General features: G+C 41.2%; 1 protein-coding gene and 1 long non-coding RNA gene across 2 annotated transcripts; both read left to right on the top strand.

Annotated features, from left to right (window-relative positions):
• Positions 1–257: 257 nt before the first annotated feature.
• Positions 258–4,741, top strand: LOC146762834 (uncharacterized). Its single transcript, XM_085556051.1, has 2 exons — positions 258–2,704; positions 3,544–4,741. The coding sequence occupies exons 1-2, from the start codon at positions 268–270 to the stop codon at positions 3,978–3,980; spliced, it is 2,874 nt and encodes a 957-aa protein (XP_085412177.1). The 5' UTR covers positions 258–267; the 3' UTR covers positions 3,981–4,741.
• Positions 4,742–10,560: 5,819 nt separating this feature from the next.
• Positions 10,561–17,198, top strand: LOC107308378 (uncharacterized). The gene is made up of 3 exons (XR_001552779.3): positions 10,561–10,681; positions 15,038–15,134; positions 16,657–17,198. It is a non-coding gene; the product is annotated as an uncharacterized LOC107308378 (long non-coding RNA).
• Positions 17,199–18,891: the final 1,693 nt, after the last annotated feature.

The following is an 18,891-nucleotide window of genomic DNA, read 5'->3' as shown; positions in this document are numbered from 1 at the left end:
TACCTACGTGACCGTGGAGAAGACATGAGGAAGTGGCATGATCAGCCCACGTCTGCACTACGAGCACGGGTGAAAGAACTACTAGACATACCAACCACCAGTGGAGTTGCTCCAGTCATCACAGGTAACCAATAGAGGGGCCCTGCCCTCAGTCAGGGGAGGGAAAGGGATAATAGAGTTTATTGGACTGTGTGGATTCGATGGCCTGGCACATCAGAACCACAGAAATATAAGGCACTGGTGGATACCGGTGCACAGTGCACCCTAATGCCCTCCAGTCATGAAGGGACAGAATCAATCCATATTTCTGGAGTGACTGGGGGCTCTCAAGAATTGACTGTGCTGGAGGCTGAAATAAGCCTCACTGGCAAAGACTGGCAAAAACATCCTATTGTGACTGGCCCAGGGGCTCCATGTATACTGGGTATTGATTACCTCAGAAGGGGGCATTTCAAGGATCCTAAGGGGTATCGATGGGCCTTTGGGATAGCTGCTGTAGACATGGACAACATTAAGCAGCTGTCTGTTTTGCCTGGCCTGTCAGAGGACCCGTCTGTTGTGGGGCTGCTACGAGTAAAAGAGCAGCAGGTACCGATTGCTACAAAGACAGTGCACAGACGGCAGTATCGCACCAACAGGGATTCCTTGCTCCCCATTCATGATTTGATTCGCCAGTTGGAGAATCAGGGAGTGATCAGTAAAACTCACTCACCTTTTAACAGTCCCATATGGCCAGTGCGTAAAGCCAGTGGAGAATGGAGGCTGACAGTAGACTACCGTGGCCTGAATGAGGTCACACCCCCATTGAGCGCTGCTGTGCCGGACATGTTGGAACTCCAGTACGAGCTGGAGTCAAAAGCAGCCAAATGGTATGCCACCATTGACATTGCCAATGCCTTCTTCTCTATTCCTTTGGCCGCAGAATGCAAGCCACAGTTTGCCTTCACCTGGAGGGGCATTCAGTATACTTGGAACCGTTTGCCCCAGGGGTGGAAACACAGCCCAACCATTTGCCATGGGTTGGTCCAAACTGTACTGGAACAGGGTGGTGCTCCTGAACACCTGCAGTACATTGATGACATTGTTGTGTGGGGCGATACAGCAGAAGAAGTTTTCACAAAAGGAGAGCAGATAATCCGGATTCTTCTACAAGCTGGCTTTGCTATTAAGCGAAGCAAAGTAAAAGGACCTGCCCAGGAAATTCAGTTCTTAGGTATAAAGTGGCAGGATGGACGTCGTCACATCCCAGCAGATGTGATCGACAAAATCACTGCCATGTCTCCACCAACTAGCAAGAAAGAGACACAATCTTTCCTGGGTGCAGTGGGCTTTTGGAGGATGCACATTCCAAACTACAGCCTCATTGTAAGCCCCCTTTATCAGGTAACGCGGAAGAAGAATGATTTTGCATGGGGCCCTGAGCAGCAGCAGGCTTTTGAACAGATTAAACAAGAGATAGCCCGTGCTGTAGCCCTGGGGCCAGTACGGACTGGACAGGATGTAAAGAACATCCTCTATACTGCTGCTGGAGAGAAAGGCCCCACTTGGAGTTTGTGGCAAAGAGCCTCAGGAGAGACCCGAGGCCGACCCCTGGGATTCTGGAGTCGATCATATAAGGGGTCTGAAGAGTGCTACACTCCAACTGAGAAGGAGATCTTAGCCGCGTATGAGGGGGTTCGGGCTGCTTCCGAAGTAGTCGGGACTGAAACACAGCTCCTTTTGGCACCTCGACTGCCAGTGCTGAACTGGATGTTCAAAGGACAGGTTCCCTCCACCCATCATGCTACCGATGTCACCTGGAGCAAGTGGATTACGCTGATTACACAGCGAGCGCGAATGGGAAACCTCAATCGTCCAGGAATCCTAGAGGTAATCATGGACTGGCCTGAAGATAAAAAGTTTGGAACATCACCAGCAGAAGAGGTATCACGTGCTAAAGAGGCCCCACCATACAACGAATTACCAGAAAATGAAAAGAAATATGCCTTATTCACAGACGGATCATGTCGCATTGTAGGGAAGCATCGCAAATGGAAAGCTGCTGTGTGGAGCCCCACACGACAGGTTGCAGAGGCCACTGAAGGTAAGGGAGAATCAAGTCAGTTTGCAGAGGTAAAAGCTGTCCAGCTGGCCTTAGATGTTGCTGAACGGGAGAGGTGGCCAATGCTGTATCTTTATACTGACTCATGGATGGTGGCAAATGCCTTATGGGGGTGGTTACAGCGGTGGGAACAAAATAACTGGCAACGGAGGGGAAAATCTGTTTGGGCCGCTGAACTATGGAAGGACATTGCTTCCCGAACAAAGAATATGGTTGTAAAGGTGCGTCATGTGGATGCACATGTGCCCAAAAGTCGGGCTACTGAAGAACAACAAAACAACCATCAGGTAGATAAAGCTGCCAAAATTGAGGTGGCTCAAATTGACTTGGACTGGCAGAATAAGGGTGAATTATTTCTAGCTCGATGGGCTCATGAGACCTCAGGTCATCAAGGAAGAGACGCGACATATAAGTGGGCCAGAGACCGAGGGGTGGACTTAACCATGGACGCTCTTGCACAGATTATTCATGATTGTGAAACATGTGCCATAATTAAACAAGCCAGAAGGATGAAACCTCTCTGGGAGGAAGGGCGATGGCAAAAGTATAAATATGGGGAGGCGTGGCAGGTTGATTATATCACCTTGCCACGATCTCGCAGTGGTAAGTGTTATGTACTCACTATGGTAGAGGCAACCACTGGGTGGCTTGAAACATACGCAGTACCCCATGCTACTGCTCGAAACACCATATTAGGTCTTGAGAAACAAGTCCTGTGGCGACATGGCACCCCAGAAAGAATTGAATCTGATAATGGGACACATTTCAAAAATTCTCTTATAAATACTTGGGCCAAAGATCATGGCATTGAGTGGATTTATCATATTCCCTACCATGCACCAGCTTCTGGTAAAATTGAACGATATAATGGGTTGTTGAAAACTATGTTGAAAGCAATGGGTGGTGGAACATTTAAGCACTGGGAGAAGAATCTGGCAGAAGCCACTTGGTTGGTCAATACTAGAGGATCTGTCAATCGTGATGGTCCTAGTCAATCTAGCCCCCTACACACTGTAGAAGGAGATAAGGTCCCTGTTATACATGTAAAGAACATGTTGGGAAAAGCTGTTTGGGTCCTTCCAGCTTCTGGAAAGGGCAAACCTATCCGTGGAACTGTCTTTGCCCAGGGACCTGGGTGCACTTGGTGGGTAATGCAGAAGGATGGGGATGTTCAATGTGTGCCACAAGGGAATTTGATGCTGGGGGAATGCAGTCAATAATTTTATGTATCTATCTATATATATATATGTTTGCATGTGTAGTGTATTTTAGTTATTATAGTTGTACATTTAGTTATGTTACATGCAATTCTACTATTTAGCTATCACAATTTTACATACGTGTATATATATGTATATATATGTATATATTAACCATGATGTAATAATGTAGAATAAGGGGTGGAATGTCATGGTTTTGTAATTTTGTAATTTTGCTATCAGTATTCCACATCATAACATCATGTCAAGTATGGATACTTCTGTTGAATGTGCAGTCCACAGAAGAAGACTACATATCCCAGAGAACAACAGGAGTAACAATAAGTCACGGGACCAGGACTCTATATAATCTCGTTCCCAGGCTGGAGTGCCCTCCTTCTTCTCTCGAACTTCTCGGAGAGTGGGAAGCGTTCCAGCCGTGTCGCCTAGAGTTCACAGTAGGCCTCTCGGTTTTCGGAGACTCTCTCTCTCTGTTTCGTTCGATTTTGTCAGCCTTAATTATATTATATTGTGTTATCTTGTATTTCGATATCATATTTAGTAAAATAAGTTTTTCCTCCTTAGATTGTCGCTGTTTTATCCCACTCCCCTTTTCCCCCTCCTTTCCGGGCCCCGGGGGGGGGGCGTGGGGTGGCTTCCCCTGTCACGGGCATAGGTAAATCTAAGTAACCCGTGACAAATACTAAGATAATAATAATATGTCTGATAGGTCACAACACCTCACCAATCCATACCATGGTTGTAGATATCCATCTCTGGTTGGCATTTCCGGTCAAAACATCCTCTTTGGCTGCTGGAGCTTGAGCCAGGTCAGCCCTTTACTAGGTACAACCTCAAAGGCTATTGTCAGTGTGGCACGTATGTGTTCTGTGCCTTCCCTCTTTTCACATCATCCTTGCTGGGATATATCTGAATAATCCATGGCTTTCCCTCTGCTTACTGTCCCCGTGTTTCCTTCTCCACTAAACAGACAGCCCCACTAAATATAATCCCAAGCCACTGAGCTCTTTAGTTGAAGGAGATGTGGTCAGCCCACTTCAAGAGCTTTGTCTTGGCTGTGTTTTGCTAATGCAAAAAGGACAGTATTTAATTCCAAATGGCATTGTGAGGGGAAGCACTGAGTGTGTGATGTGAGCTCTGAGTAACTCAGCAGTGCCACTGTGTTGGTAGATTTGAACAACTGCACAAATGTAATGGATGTTGCTTTGAGTTCAGATTCCCATAAGGTTAGGCTAGACAGAGTGCTGGAGGACTACAATGGTGCTTAGACAATCTAATGTATCTCCTGAAATCTAAAATCTCTACCTGCCATTGAAGAGGCACTTGGTTTCCTAGGACTGATACAGAAAGATTAAATGTCATTTGAGGGGGAAGAGGAATTTACAGTGATGCAAGGAATGGAAACAAGATCTCATTTAACATTTTTATTTTCTTTTTCTTTTTCTTTTTTTTTTTTTTCTTTTCCCCAGAAGCACTGAAATGCAACCGTTAGGTAAGTTAGCAAAATCTTTGTTGGTAGTGCACATGATTTTGCACGTTTATTTTTCCATCTGAGGTAGTTTTCACAATAAAATTGCTCTCTATCTCACAGCCCAGCTGGGACTCTGTGGTGACACCATGCTACCGTGAAGCAAGAAAACACCAGATGGCCCCAGAAGTTGAGCAATCTTGAATGTGGGAACCTGTAAGTGAGGTCATGTCTGATAGCTGCTCTGTCACCTTCTGATTTTCTGCTGGGACAGATACTTTGGAAGAATATGCTTAGTGTAAAATACACAGTTCCAATTTGTAGCCAGGATACTAAGTGATTGCCTTTTGTCCTTAACTGGGGTTTATATTCTTTTGATATGTTTTTCTTATTATCTGATATATTACATGGATTCTTCAGATGTGGAATACCCAAATCCTCAAAGCTAAAGACAAATTGATTTGACATTTCAGATTCCTTCTCCCTGGAATCTAGATCATGCTTCTTTAGAAGGGAATACATTTTGTCATGGTCCAGACTAGAGTTTTGTCATGTACATTCACTAAACAGTCTTTTCCTTCCAAACCCCAATGAATCATCTCTGAATCCCCTAGGATATGCAGAGTGTTATGATGTTTACTCCTTTATCTTCACCATGTTAAAATGTGAACTGTGATGGGAAATACAAAGGATCTGGAGCTATGTTAAATGCATCAATGCATGCCAACCCGTGCCAAATTTTGCACAGGTCTTGCATAGTTGCACAGGACTAGGAGGTAACACAGCCTTTCCCAATGGCCACTGCCTCTCACCAAGGAGAACTGAGTGCACACTTGTGAAGTAGCATTGAGGGGATATTGCTGGCTGGGAGGGTGTGAGGATACTATAATGAACACAGCTGTTTTTCTCATTTCAAGTACAGAAGTTTTTTCCCTTCTTGTTTGCAGTCGTCTCAATTGTTTGATATCAGGGCTTTTTTCTTGGAGCAGCCTTGTTTGTTTCCATTCCTGCTGTGTTTTCTTTTCCCCCTGCATTCCCTCTATCTCCTCCAGCTGATGAAACTTGTCTGCACCATTTCCTGGACTCTGTGGCTTTACCTCCTTACCCTGCTATGGCCATGTTGACACAGTACTCTCTTGCCCTGATCCTTACTTCATGGGCAGCAGGTTAATGTGACTGAAAGGCAGCCTATTCCTGCTGTGCAAGCAGCAGACCTTCAGATTTAGTTTAATTGAAGATTTCTCTCACACTTCTATGTGCAAAGAAAGAGAACCATATAAGAAAGAGATCTCGTTAATTATGTTACCTGAATTTGTTTCTGACAGATGAGTACAGCTGACTGATTCAAAGTGGCAGCTGCAATCGTTTCATCCTTCAGTCCTTTGAACCAGATCAGCATTTTCCTTCTTCCACTTTGTCTTATATTTTGTCAGTCTGGGTCATGCTTTTTGCTCCAATATAATTGATATGATACATCGTCTTAAAAGATAGCTTGCTTCATCATTCCAGGCCTGTTAACTCTCCTCACCACCAAACCAAGGGTACAAACCTCTGCTGCACAGCTCTGGGGCTGCACCCACCGCCCCTGCAGCTGGCAGAAACCAACAGGAACACAAAATTACACCAAATTTACCTCTCAGTTTCATGGCTGGCCTGTGGCTTTGTACTGCTCCTCAGAAAGTGCAGGCCTTGCCCTCAGCTCACAGATGCATGCACCAGGCCTCTCAGCTGGATGGCTTGGGTAAATAGGGATGAGTTATTTCCCTTCTTTATTACTGCCTATACTTCATTTTTTCAAGCTAAAGTGAAAATGAACTTGAACAGTATCCTGTTGCAGTTTGCGAACAGACCCCTGCTGACTTCAGTGGATACAGGCCTGCAACCCCCAAAAGTCTGCCATACTTTGCTGTAACTGCTCACTTTGCCCAGATTTACACGTCAGGCTTTTTGGTCACAGATGTGATAGTGATTGAAAGCAGATGCATGGGTAGATGTGGCCTGGAAACAGTCTTGATAAAAATGAAAGGGGAATATCTAAATAAAGACAGTGGTTTGCTAATGAAATATCCTATAACCAATCTGATACTTTGCACATCGCAAATATAAATGTTGTGTCCACCCTTTACAGGAATCACTCTTGCACATTTGACAAACAATTCAGGATATTCTGCCTGCATGATCTCAGTTATTACTCAGTGGCAAAAAGTGAACAAGCCCAATGCCTCCCCAGATTGTCAGCTTTCTGGGAAGCTGAAGCCTGACCATGTGGCTGGGCAGGGATGAGCATGAACAAGCTGCTGCCTAGGGCAGCTGTCCCACAGTACTGGGCACGGGCTTCTCCTGGTCCCATTGCTTTCCTGCTCCATGTATAGGCATATTTTTTATGAAGGATAATAGAGGTGATGTATACTGGATGTGAGAGACAGAAAATGGACATGGTAGCATGAAAAGTCAGGCACATGTATGAGCCTAACTTGACTATTAGCAGTGCATTTATACATTTAGGCTGCAGAGTCATGAAATAAGCTCTTCAACTATGCCAGGTGGTGAGGGGCTGCTACTCATTTCTAAAAGCTTTGGCCATGAGAACATGGTGTAGTGCACCTCTGCATAACAGCCCTCTCTGCCAGAAAAAAAGCAGCCACAGTGGACTAGTGGGGAGGACTAATGGATGTGAGACAAAGCCAAAGCCACTTCAGGGAGCATGCTTGTGACCAGTCCCTGGCTGGTCCCAGAGCCTTCTTAGGTCTCTACCTATTTATTCTGTTAGAATAAAATCTCAGATAGGAAGTCAGTAGAGGTGGCTGCTCTGCTCTGTTTTGTGTTTGTACCAAGCCTTATCTAAAGATGTTGCTGTCCACACCTGTAGTGACAAATCTTTACCTTGGTGTAAAATAGTAAGAAAAATGGTAGGTGTTTGCCTTCTTCATGTTGTTTTCTCCTTGATCATATTCCTGCCTGAGTTACAAGATAGATGAATTTCAGTCCTGAAGTAACAACCATTTACCAGTGTATAAAAAATGGTAATGTAAAGGTCATACAGTTCCTATTTTTATTTATTCCAACCTTTTTTTGCATGTGTGTCTGTGAAATACACACGTTCGTCATTTCTAGGCTAAGTATGAGGGCACTTAGAGATGACACGCTGGAGAACTAAATGGTATTTCATATCACTTACAGGAAGTTTTATGCCTTCCACTGAGTCCTGCTTCATTGAACTTGTGATGAGGACATATGACTTTAAAACTAAAAGGACAAGGTGGTAAGTCCCAACAATTGTTTTGAATGACCTTAAAATTTATAGGATAAATTTCTACCATTTTCAGAATTCATGGTATGAGTCAATATCATATGATGCTTGTACATTACAGCCATGTTAGGTTAGTGGCCAGCAATCAGATTTTGACTGAATAGATGTTATATACAACAATCTCTACCCTATACACTTTCCAGTTTAGGCAAGACAGTAGAGCCTGGTGGCCATGTATGATGGCTTTCTGAGCTACTTATTTTATTCCTTTGTAAATCTGTTTAAATGCTCTAACACGAAGGGAAATATATACCTATATATACATATATACATATAGGAATGCAAATAAAAGTCTGGGTAAGAGCTTCTACTTGAACTGGAGATAATGAGGGTACCATGCTGTATGGCTATTATGATAATCCTAAACAAGGAATAGATGTTGGTTTTGATTTAAAATCAACTGCAGCTTTCAATTTAAAAATCATTTAAAAAGTAATATTAAAATTTAAGTAAAAAGCAGTAATGACTTCCATCCACGCTGGCCCAAGCCCAATATCTTGCTTAAGAGAAGTATGGTTGCCAATAACAGATTGTACAGTGCAATGAAAGTTCCTAGCACCGGAACATTGCTTTGCTCAGGTGCTTTATTCAGAACGTTGAGCAACATGTTAATAATTTAGATCAATGCTAGTACATCCAATAGTTTTATGACATTATGATTAGATTTATTCCTAATTTAATTAAGAAAACTGAGGTGAGACAAGACAAGGGAAAAGGGCAGACAAGGTGAGGTCTGAAAAAAGTATAACCATTATTGAAGTTCATCTGTATTACTTTCAATTGTTTGCATACAATTTTGTTACTAAACTAATAAACGGGGCCTATCATGCTCTTATAGCATTAACACTCCTAACAATGAAATTCTTGTCTTCACATGCAAGTTGCTTTCCCTTATTTGCCCATAGCAAAACTCTGAATATAACAGAAGGTACAAGTCTGATCTTTTAAGCTGGTAAGGTGAAAAAAGAAAAAAAGATTAATGCTCAAGAAACAATTCAGGAGGAAAGATTGCACTTAAAAAAGTAGGGCCCTTTTAGAGTTTCTAACAGATCTCCACCTAAGTATTACAACAAAGAAAATTTGCTTAATTATATAAACTGATGGGAAATTATAAAATGAGAGTGCTTCCAAAGGGAGGAAAAAGGGGGAAAAAAAGTGTAGGAAATTAACACAATTTTTTATACTTGAGCTATCGGTGTTTGATTTGCTATACAGGATCTAAGACTAACTGCTTTTTAAAGTGATATTGCTTATCAAATTGTGATTTCTCATCTGTGACTTAGATATGTCTCGAATCAGTAACTTTTTAGTATTAATCTTGACATTGTAAATAATGTATGACACTTTCTAAAACTAGCCCAGTTGTTCAGCAAGGTAAATTAAGCTCCTCAGACTTTGGGAGCCTCTTGCTTTTCATACAACCAATTTACACATAGTTCTTTGCGGGGTTAAGACAAGTTTTATTTCTCTCTGATATGGATAAGATGTGATTAGGGTGTGTGAACCTGTGGGGCCAGCCGTGTCTGTCCCCGTGAGGAGCTGCAGCCGCCATCAGGCCTCCCCTCAGCCTGCTCTGCTCTGGGCTCAGCACATCCGGGGTCCGCTGCTGCTCACACCCTTTGCTCTCTGGACCCTTCACCATTTTTGTATCCCTTTGTCAAACTATTTTTACTGAGCAGAAATGAGATATTCAGAGTACTCTGAGTTGGGGCTTACATGTAATTAAGGAGACTGTCAGGAGAGGAGCACTGAGACCTTCTCGGCAAAATCAGTGGCATTAGAGGAGCTGTCTCTGCAGGAGCTGGGCTGGCACTGAAACATGAGAGCGGTATTGCTATTTAAGTCTAGCCTTTTGTATACAAACTAAAAACCCCAAGTCATGGCAATTTCCTTATCTGCTTCTGCTTTTGTTACATGAGTCAATGCAAATAATTGTCTGGAGAATGACAGTAATTACGGGAAACAAAGCTCTAATGCTAGAGGGTCAAGCCCTCTATGCAGCTGTGACACTTAACAAAGATCTTTTTTCTTTTTTTACCCTTGCTGTACGGATGTGACCACTTCCTCTTCACCAAACAATTGGGAACCAACCGTTCTTTGCACTGAAATCATTAGACATACACAATGTCCAATTTTCAGTTTCTTTTTCCTCGAGAGAAGAGGGTCATTCTGTATTTCAGATTCCCGCTGCCTGAATGGCAGCTGCACTCATGACATTCAAGATGGAGATTTGTGAGTACTTTACTATTTTTGCATTCCTCAGCTATCCCATAGAAAGAATACGGTCAGCAATATTAATTTTGGTCACCCACAAGATCCTGGCCCATAGGCACCTCTTTGACATTCCATATCCACCATTGTTTCTTGGTATCTCTCCCAGGTAGTATTTTCCAAACCTGAAACAATACCCTCAGACATCTTTTTTTATTACTCTGTTGTGGTTTGCCTTATTTAATTACAGAGCCTGGGGAAATCCAGATCCATGTCTTGAGACTTTACTTCTTCAATCTAAGCCACGAACCAAAGCAAGCTGAAAGATCTGATTGATAGATCTCCCTGAAGACAAATGCAGCAAGGGGCAAGTGAGTAATGTATTCAGCTTATTGGCCTCCAGTGGAGGCACTCCAGTTTCTGTGCAGCACAGAAAAAAAAAACAAACAAAACCATCTCTGCCTTTCCAGCTTCAGGAAGATGCCACTCGGATTAACAAAGGAAAAGCGTGCATGGGATAAATGTATTTTTTGCACTTTGTGGCCTTATCATATAGTTTTATAATACTGCAGTGCTCTGACATTTATGTGCATAGACATGAGAATACCTAAGTGACCAATATCCTCATACAGTCATGACGTGCTTTAAAATGGACTCTGAAGTTTACAAGTTAGGTATATTTTACCAACCTGCACATTTAATGCAACGTCTTTAAGAGGGAACATTGCTGTAGTGAGCAGTCCTGCTGGCAGTCCTTGTCACAGCATCTGCATCCCATGCTCATGGGTCATTGACTTTTCCTCTGCTCTGGCAGGACATCGTCTCTGTTGGCATCTGCTACTTGACCTCAAGATATAGCTTACAGTATCTGAAGTAATGGCCTTGAGTAATTGCATACACACAGATCTGTGTTACAGGATAAGAGTTGAGCACAAAATGCAGTAGAATCCATCTGTCTCAAGACAATGTTTTTGTTTTTATGAGGGGATATGAGCTGAATTTCAGCAGCTTCTTTCCCCATGATGTCTATTTGTGTCTGCCAGATTTTTGAGATTTTAAAAGGTTAAAATGGAGTAGAAAAAGTCACACAAGGTTAATTTCACAATCCTCATCCAACAGCAGAAATAAGAGTAACTAACTGAGCTGAACACTGCTAACTGCTAACTGCTTGCATGGTTCTGTGTTCACATTTGCATGTTTTTATGCATTCATTTGCAGCTTAGCAATAATATGATAATTTGTTAATTCTTCAGCTTTGTTTGCTCGGGGTGTTTCCATGATAATGACAGTGTTTCAGGCTTAGAGGACCCCACTTCATATCCCCCAGACCCACATGCGCTACCTCTGTCCCCTGGCTTGGCTGCCTGTACCCAGCCCCCACACCTGGATGAGATGCAGATGCTGATCTCACATTGAACTCACTAAGGTGTGAAGAGCAGAGCAAGCTGAGCTAATGCAAATTATGCCGCTTTCAGGTTTTGTTCATCATCACTGAGGCATTGACTACTCTGCACTGGCAGCTGGTGGGGCTGATGCTTATGTAGTCACAAAACCTTAGCTCGTGCTACTGGCACTACCATGTACGGCACAATGAGATGCAGTATTAGATTTTGGTATGTGACCCTTACAAACAGAGAGACTATATAGTGACAGTGATATAGTGTCTGTGTGCCCAGATGCATAGTGCTATTTGAAATCAATACCTGTTAGTGATCAGGGCACCTCTGAAGGTCTGAGCCAATGTACTCTAATGCTTCCTCAGTTCAGCAAGTGGAGCTTTTCCCCTGAAAACCAAGGACAGAGACTCCTGCTGAGAGTCTAATAACACCTCATTATCCATGCTGATTTTACATAAGAAGTACTCAGACCATCTGCAGGTAGACTCCTACAGGAGCTGGTTAGAAAAAGCAGGGCTGAGCTTCAGTCCACAGGAAGCTGCTGTTTTACATGAACACTGCCTTCATTCCTCCTTATTACGGCAATGATAAACTGTCAAGCTTATCAGCAAGTTCTCCTCTGAAGTGTGACTTGCATATGCATTTAAAATCACTGTTTTCAATCCTGCCCTCAAGTTATCTATCAGTGCAAATTTTCATCATTGCTATCTCATAAGGAAATGTTATACTTCAATTAATAGCTCAAATAATTGTGCTCAGTATGCAATTTGGCTGACAGTCACAGCTTTTGGTAACTGTATGATCTCTGCTGTGGCTTACAGTGGAAAATCATATTATTACCATTTCAAGGTAATCAACATTTTCTCTGCAAATGCAGAAGCTGAGCAGGGCAGAGCTGTGCACACCAGAGTAACTCTGTGTAACATACTGCATTGCAGCAAGGCAGCTGATAACAGTGCAGCAAAGCACATTAGCTGTCAGACAGTACTCTGTGCTGTGGAGAATAGACTGATACCATGACATATTTTGTAATCATGAGGGCATGGGGGATTTTTTTAGGAGCTGCAGCATATTTCTAACAGGAATACCAATATATTAACACCAAATGGATTTCCTTCACTCTGGTTATTCACAAAATATCACTTTCCTATTTGCAGCTGTTGGTGGGAGAGCTCTAAGTGCAGTTTGTCTGATGACACATCCCATAGGGGCCGGGAATAATGGGATGAGCCTGCTGCAGCGACTGTACCCTGCTTTGAAACCAAAACCAACAGAATAGTTATACAACCACAGTATGTTAGGGTGATGATACCTTTTTGCGAGGATATTTTCATTCACATAAGCAGCATTTGGACATTTGTTTTCTCAGTGAATTTCAGTAGAAATTTGGCATTTAAATGTCAGAACTGCACCTTTGAAATAAGTAGTAATTTCACTGAATACTAGTCAGTGTTGTAGTAATTGCCACTGTTATGCCTCATAAATGAGCATGCAGGCACTATAGGAAGCATCAGAGCTCAAGCTGCTCCTGTAGGTAAGAAACCAAAGAGGATGCTACACTTCCCTGCCTCCCTGCAGACCAGTCAGTTTCCCCCTCGTAATTTGCCTTCACTTGAGCTGCCCAGGACTTTCCTACTAGAAAATCTACTTGTCAGTATATAATAAGGGTGGGAAGAAAGGTGAGATAAGCCTGATGGATGCATAAGTAAATCTGTGCACAGTAATCACAGCTTGCAGGACTGTCTGCCTGAACTTGCACCGCCAGCTTTTGCTTTGCATCATTTACTAACCCAGCAAAGTGTGCCACTCCAAGAAGGGGAGGCCTTTTTTCTCTACAGTATGTGGCTGCTGATACAGAAAGACTGGACAGTGAATTGCTCTCAACCAAAAATACCCCTAAACTGACCTTAAAATCTGTTCTGGACAATTGTTCTTACTGTTTCTACACAGAAGATATGGTCCATCCACATCGATCAGGGATGTACTGATAAGTAAGATTAAATAAGGTCTGAATATTGATTGACTCTGTCCATGCAGTAACTCATGCTTGGTTTGATTTGAGGGAGAAATAATTTCATTCTGTATGAGTACATGAGGAAAAATGCATAAAGTGCAATCAGAAACATTAGTAGGAATGCTGTTTTTAAATGGGAAGTGAATGAGGTTGTCAATATTTGCAGATTTGCTTTCCATTATAGTGAATAACCAAAACAGCTTTCAGAGTTTGAACTGAAGTTTTGAAGCTGCTTTTAAAGATCTCTCATCAACCACACAGTGATTCAAAAGAAGAGAATTAGGAATGCCACTTAGGTTCAGCAAATGCACAAGAACATGAATTACAAAACCAACATGATTTACAATGCACAAAAACAACAGATCAAGTAAACCAAACACCCTTCTGAGTCATATATTCCATTATATTTTTATATTTCATGTATAAAAAAAAATATATACTTAGCTTCAGTGGAAATGTAGAGAAGAGGTAATATCTGGCCAGTGGACTTCTGAGTTTGCTTCTGATTCAGAAGGAGGAATTTAACTGGTCTTTCACTTTTAAACTTAGCCATGAAACAACAGAAGCAATGTGCAGAGTAAATGTAGTCTTTAAAAAAAAAGTTTTATGTGGAAGGAAAATGTTCACGTTTAAGAACAACGGGATATAGCAACAACAGGCCACAAAGGTTTTGTTTAACTTATAATCACTTTGAATAGATGTAGATCGAATTCTCCCTAGATTTTCCTCTTGTTTGAGATGAATATAGGAAAATCCAGGTTCAAAGGTATGAAGGCTTCTGAGAAACAAGGGGTAATGATTGTCACTTGCTCGGGTTCATAACTTAAATATAATATTGCTTTTTTTTCCCTCAAGAAATTGTAAATTATTTATTTTGGCAATACAGATCCAACTTTGCGTTCATAGCTTCTATGAACATAATGATGCTGTTATTACACGATAGCACTGATTGTTTTTTCTCCAAGTAGATTTTAGATTATGGATTATGGCAGCTGTTCTCTTCACTATGTATTTGACTGTATATTTATAAGTCGATGTCATGCCTGTTTCCCTAGTGAAGAAGACTAAAAGTGAAATTCATTCAATACAAAGAGCCATTCAGAATTACCTGCCATGAGCAGTGTCCAGTTGAACACTGTTTCCCCAGGAGTCTTAAAAGTATAATCAGGGAGAAGTTTCAACTTGCTTTTCATTCTTCTTCAACTTTGGCTTCTTTACAACGGACTTCTGTAGCATCTATGAATACTTGTCTCATATTACTTCATTCCATGAACATATCAACACATTAATTAAAACATTTTCTGCTCCGTATTCAGGAGATTAATCTTCGGGATCCCAAGTACTTATAAGTTCAAAGATCAGCTGCCTGATATGTGTGTGAGGAAATACGGAGTTAACTAAAAAAATATAGAGGTGAGCAAACTACACTGTATTTAACAATATTGATATTCTGTAGTGTTGATCTGTACAGATCTACACTACTTCTAATTTTAGGTTGAGAGTCAGTTTTTGTTTGTTTGTTTTTTTCTTTTAACTAATCTAAAGAGATTAGTTAAAAATCTAGAGATTTTGCTTGGGAGAGAAAAAAGTGCAGTTCAGCTGGGAAACACCATTTTTCCTTGACTACTTTTTTTAACAAGTGGGTAAAAAAATGAAGAATACTGAGACAATGCTGTTTTTCTTCAAAAAATGTTTGGACAAAGGAAAAGCATTTAAGAAATATTTTTGGTGAAAGGAATGGGCTTTTGGTCTGGCTGGTGGCTAGAGATACCTTGCATAACCTACCTGGATTTGTGCAAAGCTTCTGATGCTGTCTTGCACAACATCCTTGTGTGTAAATTGGAGAGACATGGATTTGATAGATAGACTGCTTGATGGATAAAGAACTGACTGGGTAGTCACACTCAAAAGTGGAGACCAGTGATAAGGGATGTGCCTCAGGGATCTATTTTGACCAGACATCTCTATTAGTGACATGGATGAGTGCAGTTACAGCAAGTTTGAGGTTGGGACCAGCTAAGTGGTGTGAGCTACGTGCTGGAAGGAAGGACCTTAGCAGGCTCAAGGCCTGTGTTAATGTCATTCAGTTCAACAAAGCCAAGTCCTGCACATAGGCTGGGACAATCTAAAACACAAATACAGGCTGAATGATGAGCAGACTGAGAGCAGTCTTGTAGAGAAGGTATAGTGGGAAGGGTCTGCCCTTGGACAGGCATCCTACCCCTTGGACAAATCACTTCCAAGCATCAGCTGAAGAACTGAAGGATCTGTGTGTTTAGCACTGATTGCCGTCAGTGGACTAAATAGTAAGATTATCAGCAAATTCAACATAATTAGTATCACTGGTTTAAAAAAAAAAAAAAAAATCACCCAACTATTCCTGGTGAAAGGTTTTTTTTATGCAGAGAAGTGTGGTTTTGAATCTTTTGGCCGTTCTTACAAATTACTGATTTCTTGCATTCTTGTTTACACAGAGCCTTGACATGGTCCACTTTCAGTCTGCCTTGGTTTGAAACAGATACTGAATAATCATCTTACAATGGAAATAATGCATGTCCCATATCTTTTCCTACAAGTTGTGTTTCTGGGCACAGGTCTAGCAAAGGATCCACAGATTAATTTGTTCAGTGCTCAGTGAGAGTGTGCTAATCATGATGAACTAATGTGATTTTAATGGGAATGTCATAAGTAGCCCTATGCAAATTCTATTTTAATGTAGCAATTAATTGTACTCTGATTTTACCAAATGAGATAGCTTGCAGTGCAGCATTACAGCTTGTGCATCAAAATATTTTGGCCCCAGATGCAGATGTGTACTTTTGACAGGATCCTCTTACATAAACCTTGGAATTTGTGTGGGAGCCAGAATGCTAGAAAGGGAGAATGTGCAGAGCAAACCTGATCCCTTACTCTTGTTCTCTACTCTTCTTTACAGAGTTAAGTCCCCAAGTCTGAGGAGAAGCAAAATGAAAAAAAAACAAACCAGACATCATCTGAAGGGATTTTGAATTGTCGGAGGTGCCGTTGTGCTTCCCAGAGTCAGCTGACCACTTGGACATGGATTTTCTGGAGAGGCTGAATGATGAGCAGACTGAGAGCAGTCTTGTAGAGAAGGACTTGGGAGTACTGGTGGGTGAAAAATTCAACGTGAGATGGCAATATTAATTTATAAGCCTGAAAGCCAAGAGTATTCTGGTTTGCATCAAAAGAAGTCTACCGAGGAGGACCATGGAGATGATTCTCTCCCTCTACTCCACTCTTGTGAGACTCCACCTGCAGTACTGCATTCAGCTCTGCGGCTTCTAACACAATATGGACTTATTAGACTAAATCCGGAGGAGAGCCAGACAGCAGGAAGGAGCTGTGATTTGTCCTGTAGAATAACACATCACTCTTCATCCAAGTTGCACTATTAACCTTTGATATTTCTGTGGTATCTCTTATGGAAATAAATACTTTGTGTTTCTTATTGAGTAATTATGAACACTTCCTTTTTGTTCACATTTTTAGTGGGCAGGTTCCTGTTTATTTACATATGTTAAAAGATCATCTAAAGAATGTAAAGTCTCAGGAAAGATTTCAAAACAGTTCAGGTTCAGGCATGTCTGATTTAAGAGTCCTGTAGTATAAGAACATAATTATCACAAATGTTTTATCCTGACTTTTATCACAAAGCTTATACATCGATTATTGTTTGACTGATTGCTTGTTTTGAGCACATTTTGTCAGCTCAGGCCAGGAAATGCCTTTGAAATAAGGAGAGACCTTTAATGTGGTTTGACATTGAACAGAATGTAAGCCACATAGACAAACTGATGGAGCTGTGCTACAGTGTGTGGCTAAGCACAGCACCTCTCAACAGTATTATACTAGCTAGAATTTTCTACATGCTCAAAGCTCACAACAGCATTTTGCTACTGAACATCAAGGAGGTAAAATGGGAATAAATAATAAAAATAAACTCACTGATCATCTTGATGGAACAAAATCTGCTAATGAAAAGAAGATGGATAACACTGTGGGTGCAATGGTGTATGAATTTAGGTGTAATCAGAACTCAAAGAGCAGTTATCAGCTTGGTCGATTCAAAGCTTCACCTGTTCCCCACCTGCATTATGGGCTTTTTTGTACAGATGTCATCATTTATGAGTTCTTTTTATTCAAGCACAGTGTTGATTGTACATGATGAAGGATGGACGGTGCTAAGTCATATTCCAGTATCTATGATGTATTATCAGTCTAATATGCTTTTTCATCACTAATTCAGTGTTTACTTCAAGAAATTAACAAGCTCTGATGACTTTGGATATCCATTAGGAGCTAGCTTACCTTAAGGGAAGACTATCAACTCCTCTCATTGTATCCTGTTTCAGCCATGCTGAGAGCTTTGGAGGGGTAGATAAGGAGAACAGTAAATATCTTTTCCACTCATGATAAGCCTCAGAGTCACTGAAGTTTTTTCATATGTCCCTCCTTCCTGAGCATAGGTTATCATAACTAAAGCCTTGGATGAAGTAAGAAAAAGGGGCAGTTGGCTTATTTGGAAAAGAGTTGGATAACAACTGAAAATAACAGATCCAGAAGATGGTTCTTGATTGGTGTGTGCAATTTGTAGAAAAGGCAATTTTTTTTTTTTTAAATTTTTGTTTAAACTTTGGTTTAAGTAATAGTTTGAAGGTAGATTTGCAAACAAACAGGACTGGTGATGGCCCATTTTAAATTCATGATTTGATACTTCTCCAAGATGTGTAAAAGTAATTTGAAATATAAATATTTTCTGGAAAAAGGAAGGTATAATTGAGCTATAAACAAAAATACTCCAGAATTTGCAAAAAGTTCTTCTAAACATTTAATGACTAAAGCTTTCTAAAGCTCTTCCAATGGGGAAGAGAAACACGACTGCTATTAAGGCAGAGTTTGTCATAGACATAAGAAGAAATTTGTAAGATGACTGAATGTAATACCAAGAGACTGGGCTGAGTGATTCAGGAGGGTGTTTCTCGGTTTATATTCTTACAATCATCTTTGGGAGTGCCTTTGGGGCAAGATTTGGCAGCCTACATAGAAAGATTATGAGGAAATTGCAGTTTTTCATCCAGTCTGTCTTAACTCTTGCTTCTGCCATTTCATTTCCACCTCTCATCCAAAATGATGCCTATGATCAGGTTTT

The sequence above is a fragment of the Coturnix japonica genome, chromosome 1, assembly GCF_054131305.1.
Source record: "Coturnix japonica strain WE chromosome 1, WE-NBRP24, whole genome shotgun sequence".
NCBI lineage: Eukaryota > Metazoa > Chordata > Aves > Galliformes > Phasianidae > Coturnix > Coturnix japonica.
The sequence above is the reverse complement of the archived record's forward strand: the minus strand, read 5'-3'. Positions and strand labels throughout refer to the sequence as shown.